General features: G+C 47.3%; 1 protein-coding gene and 1 long non-coding RNA gene across 3 annotated transcripts; one reads left to right on the top strand and one right to left on the bottom strand.

Annotated features, from left to right (window-relative positions):
* Positions 1-2,154: 2,154 nt before the first annotated feature.
* Positions 2,155-16,430, top strand: LOC133370405 (uncharacterized). The gene is made up of 3 exons (XR_009759124.1): positions 2,155-2,541; positions 11,531-11,674; positions 12,336-16,430. It is a non-coding gene; the product is annotated as an uncharacterized LOC133370405 (long non-coding RNA).
* On the bottom strand, positions 4,200-15,438 carry LOC133370403 (pregnancy-specific glycoprotein 22-like). 2 transcript variants are annotated; one of them, XM_061596672.1, is made up of 6 exons: positions 15,132-15,433; positions 13,614-14,015; positions 11,468-11,857; positions 10,856-10,978; positions 8,330-8,404; positions 4,200-5,355 (listed from the first exon to the last, which is right to left on the bottom strand). In XM_061596672.1, the coding sequence occupies exons 1-5, from the start codon at positions 15,184-15,186 to the stop codon at positions 8,367-8,369; spliced, it is 1,008 nt and encodes a 335-aa protein (XP_061452656.1). In that variant the 5' UTR covers positions 15,187-15,433; the 3' UTR covers positions 4,200-5,355; positions 8,330-8,366. The 2 variants fall into 2 exon arrangements, with proteins under 2 accessions (XP_061452656.1, XP_061452657.1); XM_061596673.1 differs by lacking the exon at positions 11,468-11,857 and having other exon boundaries at positions 15,132-15,438.
* Positions 16,431-18,018: the final 1,588 nt, after the last annotated feature.

The raw sequence follows: 18,018 nt of genomic DNA, 5'->3' as shown, positions 1-18,018 counted from the left end.
TGATGAGTACCAAAACTAAGCTCATCAGTCCATGCACACAAAATCCACTCCTCGTTTTCCCTCCCACCAAAGTGCTTCCCCCCCACCAGTAAGCTAATTTAGGAGAGGGGAAAAGCTTTTTAGTTTAGACACTTGGGCATCAAAAACCCTTGCAAGCCACCCAGAGATCTACCAGTAGATCCTATTCTACCATCTCCCTACCTCTGTCCTTTTCAGGCAGGGCGGGTAGGCACAGGACTGTTAAACCAGCTAAACGTCTGCAGTGTGGCTATATCCATCTCTGTTTATCATCCATCTAAGGTTGTTGTTGCGTGTTGTGCTTGAGCAGGCTTATCTTGATCTGGAAGAGTTTCATTCTGTTATTAGTATTATTTCTAGTTGAGCAATCCAGCCTTTCCAAAGCTTACGGGGCTTATCTTGACTGCCAGTAGCAATCCTTGAGAGAAGATTCGAAGACATTTCGGAGATAAGTGAGGTCTGTTATTATTTGTAACCTGCTACTAACCAAACAGGGTGTTTTGCTAGGAAATTCCCTGCAGTCGGTTTCAAGACAGGAAATGTTTGACAGGGTCACAAGGTATAATTAAAAAAGAAAACCCCATGCCTGTTACCAGAGAAAAGTTGTATTTATTTATTTTAAAAATGTAAGTGGGGGGAAAAGCCACCTCGCTGGGGCTGACGCCTCGCTCACTGTTCACTACCTTGACGCCCGTGTTTAAAGCCGACATCTTATGAGAGCTACATGCCTTGTTGGACAGGCCGAAAGGTACAGTCCAAAGTCCTTTGTTTTCAATGGGGCTTATGCCTAGCTTGCAGTGGAGCCTGGTGGCTCTGGTGTCAGTAGGGCAGTGAATCCGTTCCAGGTTTTAGTCTGAACTTTCAAGAAGTTGTCCAAGGTGCTTTCAGTTACCAGCCTCTGCTGCGCCCAGGTAAGTGTGTATAAGACTGCAACCCTTAGTCATTGTATAACACATGCAACATGATGCTTGGATTAGGGTTGGAGGAGAAATTTGGTTTGGTTCAACTTTTTAATGTGAACCTACCTAATCTGCTGTTCCCAAAACAATATACAGACTGAAATGCACATCCTCTGAAATTCACACATCTTGGAACGTTGTGAGGCAGTTCTCCACCTTCCCCAAAGTGTTCAAAAACATGTATATTAGTAGAAAGTGTGCATAACAATGCATAGTTAAAATAATATACACAGATGCATGATATGAGGGGGAATTGTTTGCAAAAATTGTGTATATTAGGAAAATTGCATGCCAAAATGTGTGTATTAGGAGGCACGTGCACTAAAATGCCGACCGTTTTTTGGAGGACATTTTAAATAATGAATAAAACACAAACTGATGATGTGAACTGAAGTTTGGAAAAATTAGAAATGGAGAGTAACTGAAATAGACAGATTCATCCATTCCCTACTTTGGAGGTTATGGATGATTCTCCCATTGCCTTCTTTTTCACTGTAAACTGAAGCTGAGCATATGTTGATTGGCTGGGCTGGTGCAGCGGGTGAATGTTGACAAACATTCAAGCTGTTCAGGAAGCAAAGGTGCTGGAATATGAGAGGGCGTTCTGAACCACAATGCATATCCTTTGGAGGAGCTGTATGCTAAGGCGTGTGTGTTGATGTGTAAGCAGAATGTGTAATACAGAATTACAAAAAAGCCCTAAAACGAGAGGAACTCTAAAACAGACCAATGAGGAGTGAGCGTGCTAGGTGGCAACGGAATGCTAGCCCACTTTGGGTGGGTTGGTGGGTAGTGGAACAGAAGACCGAAGGGGAAGGAATAGTGGAATTGCATATCTTGGACACAGCTGACTGATTAGCTGGAACCCTGAACGTGACACTCCACGTTGCAACAGTTTGTTGCCAGTCCAACTTGTTAATCTTTATCCCTGCTGGAGCCTTTCCCAGCATTCAAGTTCCCTCAGTTAGCCAGCTGCACCCTTCGGAGGGCTTTCTTCCAGTATTGGTTAGGTAATCACCAATGCCAGCCTGCAATTAGGAAACTTCCAGAGAATCTTGAACAAGGAGGGCCCCGCCCTGTTGCTCTTCTGTGCGGCTGCAAACAGGAAGGCACCCAGAGTTAAATGGGCCACCCAGTATCAGGAAGATGGCATGCTCTGCTTTGTCCAGGTATCAGAAGTTTGGAATGTGGGGCAGCCACTTTGTAGAGTGGTTCTGCTGCTGCGCCTTTAAGAGTAGTCTGCCGTGTGGGAATTACGGGTGTTTCTCTCTAGGCTATTTTGCAGGAGGGATTCAAGTCCAAACCGGATGTTTAGCTGTGTGCAATTAAAGCTCTTAAAGGGCTCTATCCTCACCCCATGACAGCAGATCCAGTTTGGAAAGTGACAGGAAATGCATTGAAAAGTCTGGGATGGACAAATGATTAACGGCAAGAGGTACAAACAATGAATGCAGGACGGAGACTCGTGGCAGTGTAACCTCCCTGCAAACAAGTCTGAAAATGGTAACGGACTGCCTTCAAGTCGATCCCGACTTACGGCGACCCTATGAATAGGGTTTTCATGGTAAGCGTTATTCAGAGGGGGTTCACCATTGCCTTCCTCTGAGGCTGAGAGGCAGTGACTGGCCCAAGGTCACCCAGTGAGCTTCATGGCTGTGTGGGGATTCAAAACCCTGGTCCCCCAGGTCATAGTCCGACACACTAACCACTACGCCACACCAACTCTGTTCCATAAATATCAGGCATAATCTCTGCATAAGATTTGTTGAAACAAATCAGGATGAATACCCAAGAGATAAGTCGCGTGGGAGGGAGCTATGCAGGCAAAGCTTTTTTTTCTTAGGCATGGAGACATGCATGGGGTGGCAGGTGAGGGAAGCTTCACCTCTCGCCTACTACATTTGTGTGGGTCAGCCTGCTTATATGTCATGGCTCGACGCTGATAAAAACTTCCCCATTGGGCTCAGTTGGATCTGAGCAACAACTGCTGTTTCTTCAGATTCATTTGCCTCTGGCCATGGACACCCCTGGCACATGGCCTTCAAAAGGCTGCCCATGTGGGGATGTGGCCCTCAGGCTGAAAGGGATGCCTGCCCCTTGCATTAAGGGCTTTATATTGTTAAAACACTAGATATGGGAGGAGGGTGTGCGAGATGTGCGCACATGTTGAGTGTATATATATACTGGGCAGGAGGTAGAATGGCCAAACCGTCATCCCACGACTTCTGTTTGAGATATAGACCAGGGGTAGCCAATGAGCTTATCCTCCAGATGTTGCTGGACTACAACTCCCATCATCCTTGACCATTGGGCTGCTGGCTGAAGCTGATGGGAATTGTAGTCCAGCAACAACTGGAGGGCACCACGTTGGCTGCTACTAGCATCGTCACTTTCTGCAGGTTGGGAGCTGGCAACCCTCCTCTTCTTGATGACCAGCAACTGTGCTACTAGCCGCAATGGCTGTGTTCTTCTGCCACTCCTGGAGGCATTATGCTTTGGAAAACCAGCTGCTAAGAATCACAACTCACAAATGGGGAGAGAGCTGTTGTGCTCAAGTCCTGCTTTTGGCCACTGTAAGAACAGGATGCTGGACTAGGTGGGCCACTGGCCTGATCAAGCAGGGCTCTTATGTCCTTAACTTGAGGCCAGGTATTTGACACCAGTCCTGAGACTGGAATCCAGGTAGGTCTTGACCAAATTAAACTCTTCTGCCTGTTTGCCCATCAGAAATGAAAGAATATTCCTTTGCTCTGTGGGTTCATCTGGGGTGTTTGCAGAAGCTTTGCAAAGACTTCTTGTGACAATTTGTGGCTGCCTCCTAGCTTGCAAGAATTGGGAAAGACGCTGGCTGGCCTTTCCCCATATCGCTGGCATGCTTTTTTGAGCAAGTGCCTTTCAACATATCGGCACTGTAGTCACCACAATAGGAACCAGGAGCTAGGGAGTGGGAAGAGTTTCCCGCAAGAGTTGGCTTCCTGCTAGGGTTGCCAACCATGTAGTAATCCGGAGACTTCCCTGTGCTTCAAAACCCACTGATCAACTGGAAGCTTTTTCTGCCTGTTCCCCCCTAATTCCTTTATCTGCAGCCTCCATCTTTACTGTGCTGCAGAGTCCTGGTCTTTTATGTAGAAGGCCCAGGAAAGCATTAAAAGAACAACAGAGCCCTGCTCCAGATGGGAAGCAAACTGTTAAATCATGAGGCTGAAATGAGATTTTGTAGATAATAGGTTTAATGTGGCAAAAAAGCACTTTATTTTCAAAAACTATCAGGATGCAGCAAAGACAGCACTGGACTTCTAAAAATTTTGTTCAAAGCTGGGTAACATCTATCTATTATTGGAAAACAAGCCAAGGCATTTTTAAGCAATAATTGTGTGTCAAAATGTACACCCAGTCCTAGCTTTTGGACACCCAGGGAACACAAATGGACACATAAAATTTAATCAATGAACTAAGAACACAAATTCAGATTGGAAGCCATTGAAACACTGTCTAGATGTATGAAAATTTAGTGAAATTGAACAGAAAGAGGCATAGGGGCACTTCACACAATAATTCTTAGGGTTATTACAAACCACCAGTCTTCCTGAAAAACTTGTTAGCAAAATCTCTTTCCTGTACACTGTGATGTCTGGTTCTCCCTATCCTTGCGCTTCTTTTGGCAAGAATTCTGGTGCAGCAGGGCGTGGTTCATAAGCAGCAGTTTTTAAATTTAAATTTGGTTTGGAATTCATGTATTTGCTGGTGGGTGGGCAGGCCAATAAGAATTTTGCTAGGCTTGTAACTTGTGCAAATGCATATGAAAAGCTGTGTTCACTCCTTGTTTTTTAATGTTATTATTCTGAACCACTTTCGCTTCAGTCAAGGCTTGCACATGGTAGAGAGGCTTCCACGTGCAAGCTATCTGAATGAAAAAATGGACACCCAGTAACAATTCCTTAAAAAAATGCCCTGAAACAAGCTATATGCTTCAAACATGGCATGATTTATGCTTTTGAATTTTTATAACTTGTGCATCCTGTGTGTTTATTTTATGTATTTATTTATTGTATTTATATACCAACCCATAGCTGAAGCTCTCTGGGCGGTTTACAGTAACTAATCCAGCATTAATCCTACTCAGGGTAGACCCACTAATAGACAGGATGAACTGAGGTTCATTAATTTCAATTTCAGTGGGTCTACCCTGAGTAGGACTAACACTATATACAACTCTGTAATTGTTAGAAATCTTTACGTTTTTGTATGAACAGAAATAGAGTTTTATATAGAAAGCCCCAGATTTAGGATTTCTCTTGATCCGCTGCTTCGGACTCCACGGAATGATGTGGCGAGGCCTTTCAGGCTGTCACGAGTCTCTTGTCTATAGATGAGGAGACTGCAGAAAGATTTGGTGATTAGAATGAGATACTATCCATGGTATCATTTATAGGGTGTTACCCAGCTATGTGGAACTTGCAGAATGTAAGCCAAGGGAGAGAGGGCGAGTTCTCTAACCCAAATAGTTTACAAACTACAGTTTGCTAGTGAAGAAAGAAGGAAAAGAGGCAAAATCAACATGCGATAAATGATTTTGAGTATAGCAGCTTATGGCAAAGCGAGAACAAATAATTTGATCCAGTCGCAATAATACATTAAGAGTGAGCGCTACATTTAGAGTTAGCAACTTTTTCTACCAACCAGTGCCTTCTAAAAGAAAGTTGATCCACAGATATTAGCAGGTAGCAATGCCTATGCCCATGCTACGGAAAACATTCCCTGCCAATTTCTGTAGATCATGACAATGGGTCAGGGTGATGGGGTTTTGTGTGTGCGTGTAGTTATTGGAAAATCCTCTGCATAAGAACTGCCCTGCACCACTAACCATCCCATTAAAATCACGCAGTTTTTGTAAGCAGAAGGCTGCATTCAGGGTTGAGACAGGTTTGCCACCTGGCGGCCATTTCAGGACCTGTCACTTGTTACTGGGCATATTCAGCCTCTTCCAATGCCATTTTGGACTGCTGTGGTTCTTTTTTCTTTTCACAAAGAAAAAAGGGCTCATTCACACGAGAGCTTAACTTCGCAGTAAAGATGCAGGGTTTGCATTGTGATAAATTTGCAAGGTTCACACTTCGTACCTTCAGATCCGCTGTTTTCCTTTCACACAACTAGGCATTCCTCTGGAAATGCTGATTCCAGTATCGTTACAGAGCTACATTTCCCAGCACCCTTAAACTACAGTTCCCAGGATTGCTACAACGGCGTGGCTTTAGCTGGGAGTGAGGTGCAGGGGGCTAAGCCAAAGGCTTCATGGGAGAGAAAGTTGTATCCACATTATACATTTAAGGCAAATGTGTCTCCCAAAGAATCCTGGGAACTGTCATTTGTTAAGGGTACAGGGAATTATAGCTCTTTGAGGGGTAAATTATAGTTCCTGGGATTCTTTGGGGGAAGTCATGTGCTTTAAATATATGGTGTGTGCGCAGCCTTAGTGAAGAGTGAGAGAAAGGCAGAGGAGTGGGTGTCATGCCATGTAAGGCCACATTCACACCATACATTTATACCATTATTATTCCACTTTAAACAGTCATGGCTTTCCTCAAAGAATTCTGGGGACTGTCGTTTTGTTAAGGGTGTTGAGCTTTGTTAGGGGACTTCTATTCCCCTCACAGAGCTACAATTCCCAGAGTAGTTTAATAGTCAGTCCTTCTTCCCAGAGAACTTTGGGAACCATAGCTCGGTGAGGGGAACGGGGGTCTTCTAATAACTCTCAGCACCTTCACAGACTACACTTAGGGGGAAGAAGTGGAATAATAGTGTATGGTGTTAATGTGGCCTAAATGTTCTTGAAGGAGATAAGGAATGCGTATAGCCACTGACAAAAGTAGGAGACTTTTTTAAAATTGTGTTTTTAAATTGTTTTTTGTGTTTTAAAATTTGTATATTTGTTTTTAATGTTTTTAATTGCTGTAAGCCACCCAGAGAGCTTCGGTTATGGGGCGGTATATAAATGTAATAAATAAATAAATAAATAAGGTGGCAAAAGCCACAATCTCCTATGCTCTTATTTTGAAGTAAGCTAACATGAACTAACTTCCTAGTAAGCATGACTAGGGTTGTGGTGAGTGGGTGGTGGCATTGGAGGAGCAAGAGAAAAATGCCCCTTGAAAAAGCTGCTTGCCCAACACTGGAAAAGCAACCCTTTGAAGCCTGCTTGTCACATGGCACGGAAGATGGCTGTCCAAAAAGCAAAAGACAACGCCAACTCTTTCAGCAGCTGCGGTCGCTAAGCCTTCAGCAGCGGCTGGTTTTATGTTTAAAGTCTTCAGGGTGGCATACAAGCAGAAATCAAAATCGCAATGATAACGAATAAAAATTAGCAATACATGTAATTAAGAACATAATAAGCAGTATAGACAAAACTGCAGCAGAGAGAAACCATAAAAGCGGTTCCAGCAAATCACCGTGGAAAGGTTTGGGAAATCAGGATGGACTTAGCCAGGTGCCTAAAAGATAAATCTCTCTGGAGAGAGGGCTCCCAAGCAACAACAGGAAAGCCCTTCTCCCTGGCAAAGCTGGCTGCCTACAGCAATAAACTTTGGGGTACTTGGAAAATCTTTATTGCTGGGCTGGTTCACACGAGTGCTTGATGTGACCAGATGGTTATGTTCATTGTATGCTGTAGAGCTTCACTAGCTGCTTGCTGCAGAACAAGCCACTGTGAAAGGCACAGGAGCAGGCTGGGTCAGTTTTTTTCCTGATCAGTTGGCAATCCCAACATGAACAGGAACTCTTGGGTTCCTGGAGTTCTTGGCATCCTAGCCCTGTGTGTGGAAGGTGAACCACTGATGCCATCAGTTTCTTATAAGCGCGTCTAGAGCTGGCATAGTACAGTGGGGAGGAAAGCCCGGCTGGGAGTCCAGAGTCTGTGAGTTCAAATCCCCGCTCGTGTCTCCTGGGTTAAAGGGCCAGATAAAGATCACCCCCACAGTGAGTGGCTCAGGGGTTATGTGCCCTGCCACCTGTGGGCAAGCTGCAGAGTCCCAAGGAGCCCAGTTGTCCCCAGCTGGCAGTTGCGGACAAGGAGGGGGCTGGCTTTTGCAGCTGTGGCAAGCTGAGCAGGCCCTAGCCAGCTGGGGAGGACTAGCCTCAGAGAGAGGCAATGGTAAACTCCCTCTGAATACCGCTTGCTATGAAACCCTATTCATAGGGTAGCCATAAGTTGGGATCGACTTGAAGGCAGTCCATTTCCATTTCAGAGCTGAAGCTTGGAAAGAAGCAAACACCCCCCAGATGTTTTGCATCCTGGGAGACCCCAGGCCCGCCCCCGCCCCCACCACCACTGCATCTCCGCCATCCTAATAACATACCAGGGAAAAGTGAGGCAAGTACCGCCAGATTCAGTGTTCATGGAAGGACCTTGGGTCGCAGCGACACAAAAGAGCCTAAAAAGGTGAATGAAATGGATTCATTAAATATATCCACATCTGGCCCTTTTTCTTATTAGCTCAGGCAAGCAAATATAAAGACTATCCTGTTTTATCCTCACAGCAATCCTGCTAGGTAGGACAGGCTAAGTGACACTGACTGACTGGCTCATGGTTGCCAAGGTAGCTCTGTGGTTTGGTGAAGATTCAAACCGAGCTGTCTTTGGTACACAGAGATCCTGATGTTCTGTCCCCTACCTCACACTGCCTCTTGTACATCTGCAACAGTCCCTTGAGCCCAGGGAGGAGGAGCCACAACTCCAGGGGCCAAACGAAGCCCTCCAGGCCTCTCTATTTGGCCCTCAAGACTGTCCCCAGGCCACACCCTCTCTAGAGTTCCCCCCTTCCCTCCCAGGCCACACCCCTCACCAGCCCTGCTTTGTGGCATCCCTGAGTGTGTTGCCTGGCTAGAATGTGTCCTTGATCTCTGACCACACATTATACTTGCCAGCATGAGGATAGAGAGCAGCCTTTCCCAACCAGTGGGCCACCAGATGTTGTTGGACCACAACTCCCATCAGCCTCAGCCAGCATTGCTGATGGTCAGGAAATGACCACCAATGACATGTGGCCCCGACAGGTTGCCAAGAGGGAATGTAGTCACGGGGCTGAAAAAATTCCTCACCCCTGCTTTAGCCCATCCGAATTCAACCACCCAGCCCAGTCTCCATAATCCCTGACTGTCTCCAATTGCTTTGTGGGGCCAGGCAAGGCTCTGGCAGGGTTTCTCTTGCTGGTACAAAGCTAGCATTGCAGGGGTTCAGAATGTGTGTGTGTATGTGTACCAGAAGAATTCAGGGATTTGGACCAGAATGTTTGCCTTTTCTCTGAAGTGCACATAAAAGCTCCTGAACCTCATTTCTGGGCCTGACTGGTGATCAGGAAAGGATTTTTGGACCCTCTTACTTTGTTCTTTCTCCCTAGAGGTTTCACTCTTGCAGCCTGAAATGCTTTCCATGGCCAAGACACATCTATGCTGGTCATGTGAAGCTGTGAAAGGCAGCCAGGGACCAGTGAGGCTTGACAGTCAAGTGGTAGAAAGGGGAAATCAAATTTGGATTGGCTCAAAAATGAACCAAAGAATTTCCCAATTTTGGTATTGTGAAAAGTCAGCTGCGCTTGAAAGGATTTCTGCCATCCCATTCATGGGTGACAAAAATGAGATGCATTTTGGTGTTCTTGGGGGTTGTTTGAGGACTAGGAGGGGGGTTGTTTGAGGACTCCCCAAATGGGGAGTTGGATGGGGAGGAGCAAACCACACCCATCCCCTCAAGCACCTTGGACTGTTGGGTGTAATAATATATTTTTTAAAGACTACATATTAAAAAGATGCCTTCTTCCCAAAGTTGAGAATAGAACCCATCGCTTGTGAGCCCCACTCACAACCCCTCCAACTGCTAGACCCCATTCCTAATTAACCACTCATTCCGGGGTGGCTAACCCCCAGTTCGGGGCCCTGTTTTGCCCCCATCCAAAACCTCACCAATTTTGGCAGATCTTTTTTTAAGCAGAGATAGTGCAGGGGATGGGGTGGGAGGCGGAGTCCAGCATTTTGATAGGAATGCCAATCCCCCCTTGTCTGGTAATCAGGTTGGTCATTTGATGTGCAGAGAGGGGTCAATCAGCCGAGGAGTCTCAGGGGAGCATGGGAGGCTGTGCATGTGAGTGCGTGAGGTGGCCATGGCCACTTTTGGCCATACCCACCACTGGCATATGCCTCCCACAGGCTTGTCCAAGGCACTGTCCAAGGTCTCAAAAGTTCGGGCTAAAACCTGGAACGGATTTCAGTGCCCCACTGACATGGAGCCACCAGCTGCCACTGCTTTCATCCTTTCGCTCCCAGTGGCCAACCAGCTGCCGCTGGGAAGCCCAGAAGCAGGATTCTCTGCCTGTTGCTTCCTAGTGACTGGTATTCAGAGGCATGGTATCTCTCATTCGGGAGGTAATTTACAGCCATCATGAGTAGAAGGCTTTGATATAGCCTTGTTGTTGTTGTTATGTGCCTTCAAGTTGATTATGACTTATGGCGACCCTATGAATCAATGACCTCCAATAGCATCTGTCATGAACCACCCTGTTCAGATCTTGTAAGTTCAGGTCTGTGGCTTCCTTTATGGAATTACTCCATCTCTTGTTTGGTCTTCCTCTTTTTCTACTCCCTTCTGTTTTTCCCAGCATTATTGTCTTTTCTAGTGAATCCTGTCTTCTCATTATGTCTCCAAAGTATGCTAACGTCAGTTTCATCATTTTAGCTTCTAGTGATAGTTCTGGTTTAATTTGTTCTAACCCCCAATTATGTGTCTTTTTCGCAGTCCATGGGATGCAGTATTGGTATTGATACAGGCTTATCCTCCATGAAATTGTCTAATCTCTGATCCTGTGCCTCCCACCAGTTGGTGTGTTACTCACAGAAGAGCTCAGAGAAGAGGCTCCTCAGGGTGCCTGCCCAGGCCAGCGATCCAAACAAGGCTCCAGCGATAACTCCTGCACTGTAGCTCAAAGAGGCAGATCCGCCTTTGTGGGGCTCCTTATCTGAAAGGGGAAAAATGGATGGGGCATCAAAGCATCGCTCTCCCCAGATTGCCTCTTATATCTTACTTATTCCAAGCAACTGCACCTGGTGGCCCTCCAGATGTTAAGAACGTAAGAGAAGGGCCCTGTAACTGGGTCAATCCAAAGGGGGCCCCCTCTGGTCCAGCATCCTATTCTCACAGTGGCCAACCAGATGCCTATGGGAAGCCCGCAGTCAGGACCTGAGCGCAAAAGCACTCTCCCTTCCTGCGGTTTCCACTGACTGGTATTTGGAAGTATACTGCCTCTGACAGTGGAGACAGAGCATGGAGGTATGTCGGTGAACTGCAACTCCCATAATCCCTGGCTGTTGGCCATGCTGGCTGGGGCTGATGGGAGTTGTAGTTCAGAATCATCCGGAGGGCCACAGGTTTTGCACACCGGGTTGAAGGTTTCTTTAAGCCGGTGGCTGCCTTATGGCGCAGAGCTCCAGAGCAGAGCGATACTTGCCAGATTGTTGGAGGGGCTTTAAATAAATGTGGCCCATGTACACCTGACTGTCTCTTCTTTCAGGCTTTTGAGTTACAATCTCCTTCCATGGTTCTTGCTGCCGGTTAACAGGAACCTCTATCTGGACCGTGTAGTTGCCAGTGTCAGAAGCGGCGAGCAGTGCGATGTGCAAGGAGCAATCCTCCCGCACAGTTTTCCTCTCTTGGGGTGAGCTCTGCTGGACCGTTTGCCTTGGGATGTAAAGGAGGACTTTTTCTCGAGTGTTGGTATGGGTTTGTATGATCCACCTGCACAAATCAAATTGTGCTGGGACATTCTGAGGCGTCAGGGTGACTTCTTGATTGAGACTTGGGCGCAGTGGCTTGCTGGTTACTTGAATGGGAATGTAATCTGCAAACAGAGTTCATAAGGATTTCATATAGCTCAGGATTGGAGGAGACGAGTAAAAAAAACTTTGGAAAGAGGGTTGCCAACTTTTTTATCGGCCCATATTCCTGTGCCCTGATCAGCAGCTTGATTGACAGATATTAGCAGGTGCTTATCTCTGTGCCTTGAAAAGTTTCACCTGGCTGACTTCTCCAAATCGAGGTCCTGTTAAAGGCAAATATACAGTCCAGGTTGCCCCCACCTTGGTAAGCTCGCAACTTTATTTAGAAGAGGCCAAACTGTTCCTCACTAAGGGCCCTCCTCCTCCTTCCTGTCAGATAGGATTGTCACATTTTTGCATAGTCTCTGCTCCTATGCGTTTTAAATCAAAGCCTTAAAATAAGCAGCTATTTGAAAAAAATTAGTTTTTTGAGGCACAAAATGCAGGAGTCAGTCTAACTAAAGAAAATGAATGTATCCACTCTCGTTTCTGTTGCTACAGCTTGAAATTTACTTACAGCCAAAACACCCAGAAATGGACAACGGATTTAACAGAAGCATGCTGAATCTGACTTTGGGTGGCCAACTGACCAGAAAACCAGATGTGCCGTGCTCTTGTGTGCCCTGGATAGTAGCCTGATCTGCAGGAATCAGCAGGGCAAAACTTTTCACAGCTTGGAGAGAAAACATGATCACCATGCCACCTCGAACATTTACATGCCCTAGCTCTAATTAAAGCAATGGCGAAGGACCTCTGGCCTGGGGGCTGCCTGGCCCTCCAGGTTTTTCTGTCTGGTCCTCGGAACTCTCTCCAGGCCACGGCTCTCCTTGGCCCTTCTTTTACACCCTCCATGAGTGCTTTGGCCTGGCTGGCATGTTCCTGAACATCGAGAATGCCTCTTGGTTCCCTGGATGGAGGCCAGAGAGGGGGGTGGGTGTCTAGGCACTAGCCTACTGTGCAGAGGTAAAACGTACATTTGTTACCCTGCTCACGTTTGCCTATGGCCCACCCACCACTGGCATGTGGCCCTCAGGAGATTGCCTAGGAGGGAATGCGGCCCTTGGGCTGGAAAAGGTTCCCCGCTTCACAGATGCAGGGCAAGAGAGCTGCCCACCCTGTTTACAGTTGTTGGGGAGGCGGTTAATGTTTGGGTGTGACATTTGGGGCTGGTGGGTAGAACTGAGGTGCAGGTGAAGGACAGAAGGGGGGGAAAGTGAAGTGTTCCCCCCCCACTTGAATCATGCACACACTACATATTTGTAGCACAGTGCCAGAGAGGGATAGATCACCACGCCCAGGATGAAAGCAGTGCGAGGGGCCGTGGGGAAGTGCAGCTTCACCAAAAGATCTGAGAGCCAGGGGTGTGTGTGTCCCTGCTGGGCAAGGCTGCCAGCTTTTCTTTCAGCAGTGCTCTTGTGCCTTTTGCAGCAGGGATGCAACAGCTTCGAGCGAGTTGGATTCGGGCAAGAGGAGACCTGGATTCAAATCCCTACTCTGCAATAAAGCTAACTGGGAGATGCTGGACTAGTCTTTGCCAAACCTTTTTGGCAGGATTGTTGTGAGGATGGATGTTGGGGCAAGCCATGCATTACACCCTAAGTTCAGTGGAGGAAGGACGGGAGGGGGAGGGGGAAGGTACGAGATAAATAAATATAGGATTTCCCAGCGTGGTCGTGCAATGGCAGAAAAGGTTGGATTTCTGCCGGCTACACAGTTAAAGGCACAGGAGCCTTTCCATAAAAAAGGTGGCAACCTTACTGGGAGGGGTTTAATGCTTACCAGAGACCTGTAAGTAAACTGAAGCTCTGTGGACTTTCCCTTCAGTATCTTGCTCTTGGTCTGGTTGCTGTACTGGAGCCTCCTCTATCTCCACGGTGTAATTTCCCGTATCCAGCTGTGTCAATCGCGTGATATGCAGGGAGCAGTTGCGATACACTGTCTCCCGCCCACTGTATGCACTGCCTTGCCTCTGCTGGTCCCGAGACTGGGGGGAGTACGTGGCGATGGTGCCTGAGCCCCCTGACCGGGTCTCTCGGGACCACTGGCACTGCACAAACGAGCTGGGGGATCCCCACAGGGTCAACGTGATGTTCTGACCCACCTTAGGGTTTGATGGCTCAACCATCACAGATAGTCTGCGCTGCGCTGGCACCAGCTGCAAGACACAGCTTAGGATGAAACCTGCAAGGGGAGGCAAAACGACATGTGAGTCAGGTCTTCAGTCTGTTAGCAGTGGTCCCAAATGAAAGATAGCTCTGTCGTAAAAGAAGCTCTTCGTCCTGACATTCTACGTCTTGATTATTAGAGCAGTATTTCCATTTGGAGAGAAGCGCTGCGACTCTCCACACCCAAATTCAATATATCCCTGTTTTGAGAGAAGATCCATGTCCTGAAGCTCTGCATCCTGATTAGTGGATCAATATTTCTATTCTGAGAGAAGCTCCACATTCTAAAGCTCCATACTCTGATCAATAGAAATCCTGCCTGGCCTCAGCTCCCTTTTCTCCTCTGGTTTTTGAGATGCAACATGTTCTGCTTGCGAACTTAGTTTTTCTTAAAAACCAAATGCAAAACCCAATTCTTTTAATCGTATGCATATCCAATCAATCAATTGACAACAGTATGATGAATTTAGGGTTTCTTTAATTGGGCAACAGACCAAATGCATACAGTGACGCAGACCATGGATAAAAGTGGATCCCGGATCCGAATAAGTATAAGTTTGCTCTTCCAACTGGAAAACAGGAAGTTACCTTGTACCAAATCAGACTTGTTCCACTTAGCTCAGTATTGCCGACACTGACTGGCAGTGTCTCTCCTGGGTTCCAGGCAGGGAACTCTCCCAGCCCTACCTGGAGATGCTGCCGGGGAGAGAATCCGGGACCTTTTGCATGCAAAGCAGATCTTCTCCCACTGAGCCCTGGCTGTTCCTCTCAAGGGAGTACTTCTGGGGCGACAGGATATATCGGCTAATTGCAAAGAAGCACCCGGCCTGAAAGGCTTCTAAGGGCAAAAGAAAGGGAGCATCACCTGCTGACGCTCAAGGCTGCCATCCTATACCACTGACATGCATAAGACTGCGCAGTTCGGCTGCAGTCATAGGAAGCTGCCTTACCCTGCGTCAGACCATGGGTCCATCTGGGTCAGTATTCTCTACACTGACTGGCAGAGGCTCTCTGGGGGTTCTGGCAGGGGACCTTCCCAGCCCTACCTGGAGATGCTGGGGATTGATCCTGGGCTCCTTCTGCATGCAAGGCAGACGCTCCGTTGCCGAACGACGGCCCTTTCCCAACTGACCTGTGAGAAGGAGGGCCTTCAGTGAGCCCTGCCGGCTGCTGTGGAGACCCATCATCTCTTCCTCCTGCCAATGTAGTCTGTGAAACGGGCAGCCCTTGCAAGGAGCAGGCCGGATGGATCTTGAGCCTCTTCTTCTGGCAAAGGCTGGGGTCCCTCTGTCTGTCCCTCTGTCTGTCTCTCTGTTGGTGACACTCCCTGATGCTTCTCCTTTTGTCCTGCAGCAGAAAGGAAGGAAGCCAGAGCCATTACAAAAGGGGTGATGATGCTCCGGCAGCCACAATCCTGCCCTTCTTTGGGTCTTTTTGTTGTTGTTGCTTCTGAGTTGCACCATCCTAAGGTGACTAAGGCGGTGAGTCCTGGTGGCCCAGCCCTGTCGTGCAAATCGGGAAGTGGGCAGCCGGGTCACCGGGTTTTTGTGGGGCTGGCAGGGGAGTTTGGCAGGGGCCCCCTACTTTGCACAAAAGGATCCTTTCTTGATGCAGTGTCCGTCAGCTGTGTCCATGGAATCTTAGGGAGTTACCTTGGCGACACAGAGAGGTCCCCGCTCCCAGGGAGCATACAGCAAGGGGAAATGATACAAGGAGGCAGAAAGGGAGAACCCAGCTTTCCTGGGAGATGGGGGAGAATATCCACTAATTAGTACCAGATTGCAATGAATCTGACAGTCCGCTATCTTTTCAGACTGTCACTGATTTTTTGCAGTGGGCCAACACTGTAATTGGCACAGGTTTCTTTCCGATAACCCCCCTGATTTTACATAATTATTGTTGTAATTTCTTCTAAATTGATGCATTCATAACAGTGTGTAGGTGTGATAAATAGGAAAAAATAAACCACGTGGAATATCATGATCATTTACATAGGAACAAAACTACGCCATTTTCTTCCCGCAACCAACCACCACCACCACAACAGTGGATCGAATCAGCGAGTGCCGAAGCAAGCGGAGACAAAAAAAAAGAGGATTGGGATCAAATGGACTATCAGAATACAAGCAGATCGGAACGAGGCAGCCAACCCCTTCCTACCAGGGAGCAGGGATGGGAAGATCTGTCCATTTCGGTTTTTCCAATCTTAAATTCAGTTTTCCACATTCCTGCAGCAATTTGTGGTGGTTTTTTTTTTAAAGCTCTCATGGAAATTCTCCCACTGCCACTGAGCCATTTAAGTGTGAATTTCTCCTAATAATCCATTTTTGTAGGCTGTTTGACTAATGTATACATTCCTGCATGAAATGTCTTGTCATATAATGCATTTTTGTATGTTGTTTTCACTCGTATATCTATTTTTATGCATACTCTCCCCTATACGTATGCATTTTTGTAAACATTGGTTGGTTTGCGAACTGCATTGCAAAATTCAAAAAAGTGTGAATTTTGAAGGATGTGTTTTGGTTTGCTTATTCATTTGGAAAGTGCAAATTTGGTAGCTTTGGCTTGAAATGCGAACTGAACCGAATTTCTTGCCCATCACTGCCTGTGTGTAAGCCGTATGGGGGCTTACTTCTGAGTAGACAAGGTTAAGATTGCGCTGTTAGGAGTCCCATAGAAAATATGGCCTTGAGGAACCTTGAAGGAAGAGGGAGAGGTATCGATGTGTATATGATGGCAGTGTTGCATAGTGGTCAGAGTGTCACACTAGGAGACTTGGGGGACCAGGGTTCAAATCTCAACTCAAAGCGGCAAGAAAGAATGGGCACAAGGGTCACCCGCAGCCCTTCTTGTGCCCAATCCAGAATCATAGAATAGTAGAGTTGGAAGGGGCCTACAAGGCCATGGAGTCCAACCGCTTGCCCAATGCAGGAATCCACATTAAAGCATCCCCGACAGGCGGCTGTCCAGCTGCCTCTTGAAAGCTTCCAGTGTTGGAGAGCCCACCACCTCCCTAGGTCATTGGCTCCACTGTTGTACTGCTCTAACTGTCATGAAGTTTTCCCTGATGTTCAGGAATTGAGAGAGAGAGAGAGAGGGAGAGAAACAAAGGGATAGCAGCCTCCTCAATTAGCACTTCTCTGGCTACAACTGTATTTGGTTGCCCTGTTAATAAATTTGAAATTAGCCCTTCAGGACCTCCCCACCTGGTCCCAAGGATACCTACTCTTACGCCCATCACTTTGGATAGTTTTCACTTTTCATATGAACTGAGCGAGGCAAAGGGCTCTTTAGGTCTCTGCCCCATCCATGCAAAAGTAGCATGTAGAAGGGTGTCTGGGTTGCCAACTGACCAGAAGAGGCAAGGCCTGGCCTGTTCTTGTGCCTTTAAAAGCAGCTTGAGTGACAGAGATGTTTTTCACCATGCGGCATTAACAGCACGATCAACCTGTAAAGACCGACAGATCAAGCGGCTGTTAAACGGTACAGGAGTTGGGGTCAGTAAGAAAGGTTGATGACAACCCTACCGGAAGGCCTTTATTAAAGCCTCAATTGCTGTGTCCATGCAGCCAAGAGTGGGGACTGCAAGAGGCATTCTCCCCTCCCCCCATGGGCTGCAGTATCATTTTCTTGTTCCTGCCTCCACCACCACCATTGTCCTGTTGACTGTCTTTTTTCCATGCTCAGGGGGTGGGGGACATTTTCAGTCTGAAGGCTGCATCCCTTTCTGGGCAATCTTCTGGGGGCCACATGTCAGTGGTGGGTGAGGTCAGAGGCAAAAGTGAGCAGAACAATGAATGGACATTTTACCTTTGTGCCGTTGGCTAATTTCTGCCACTTCCCTTTCTCTGTCCTCCTTCGAGACAAGCAACAGGCACGATCGGAGAGCAAAGATACATTCCTGAAAGGCCAAAGCGCTCAAGGAGGGGTGAAGTAGGGCTAGGGAGGGGTGTGGCCTAGGAACAGCCCCAAGGGCCAGCTAGAAAGGCTTCAAGGGCCACATTCGGCCCCCCAAG

Source organism: Rhineura floridana, chromosome 15, assembly GCF_030035675.1.
Source record: "Rhineura floridana isolate rRhiFlo1 chromosome 15, rRhiFlo1.hap2, whole genome shotgun sequence".
Classification (NCBI taxonomy): Eukaryota; Metazoa; Chordata; class Lepidosauria; order Squamata; family Rhineuridae; genus Rhineura; species Rhineura floridana.
This window is presented reverse-complemented; position numbering and strand designations above follow the sequence as displayed.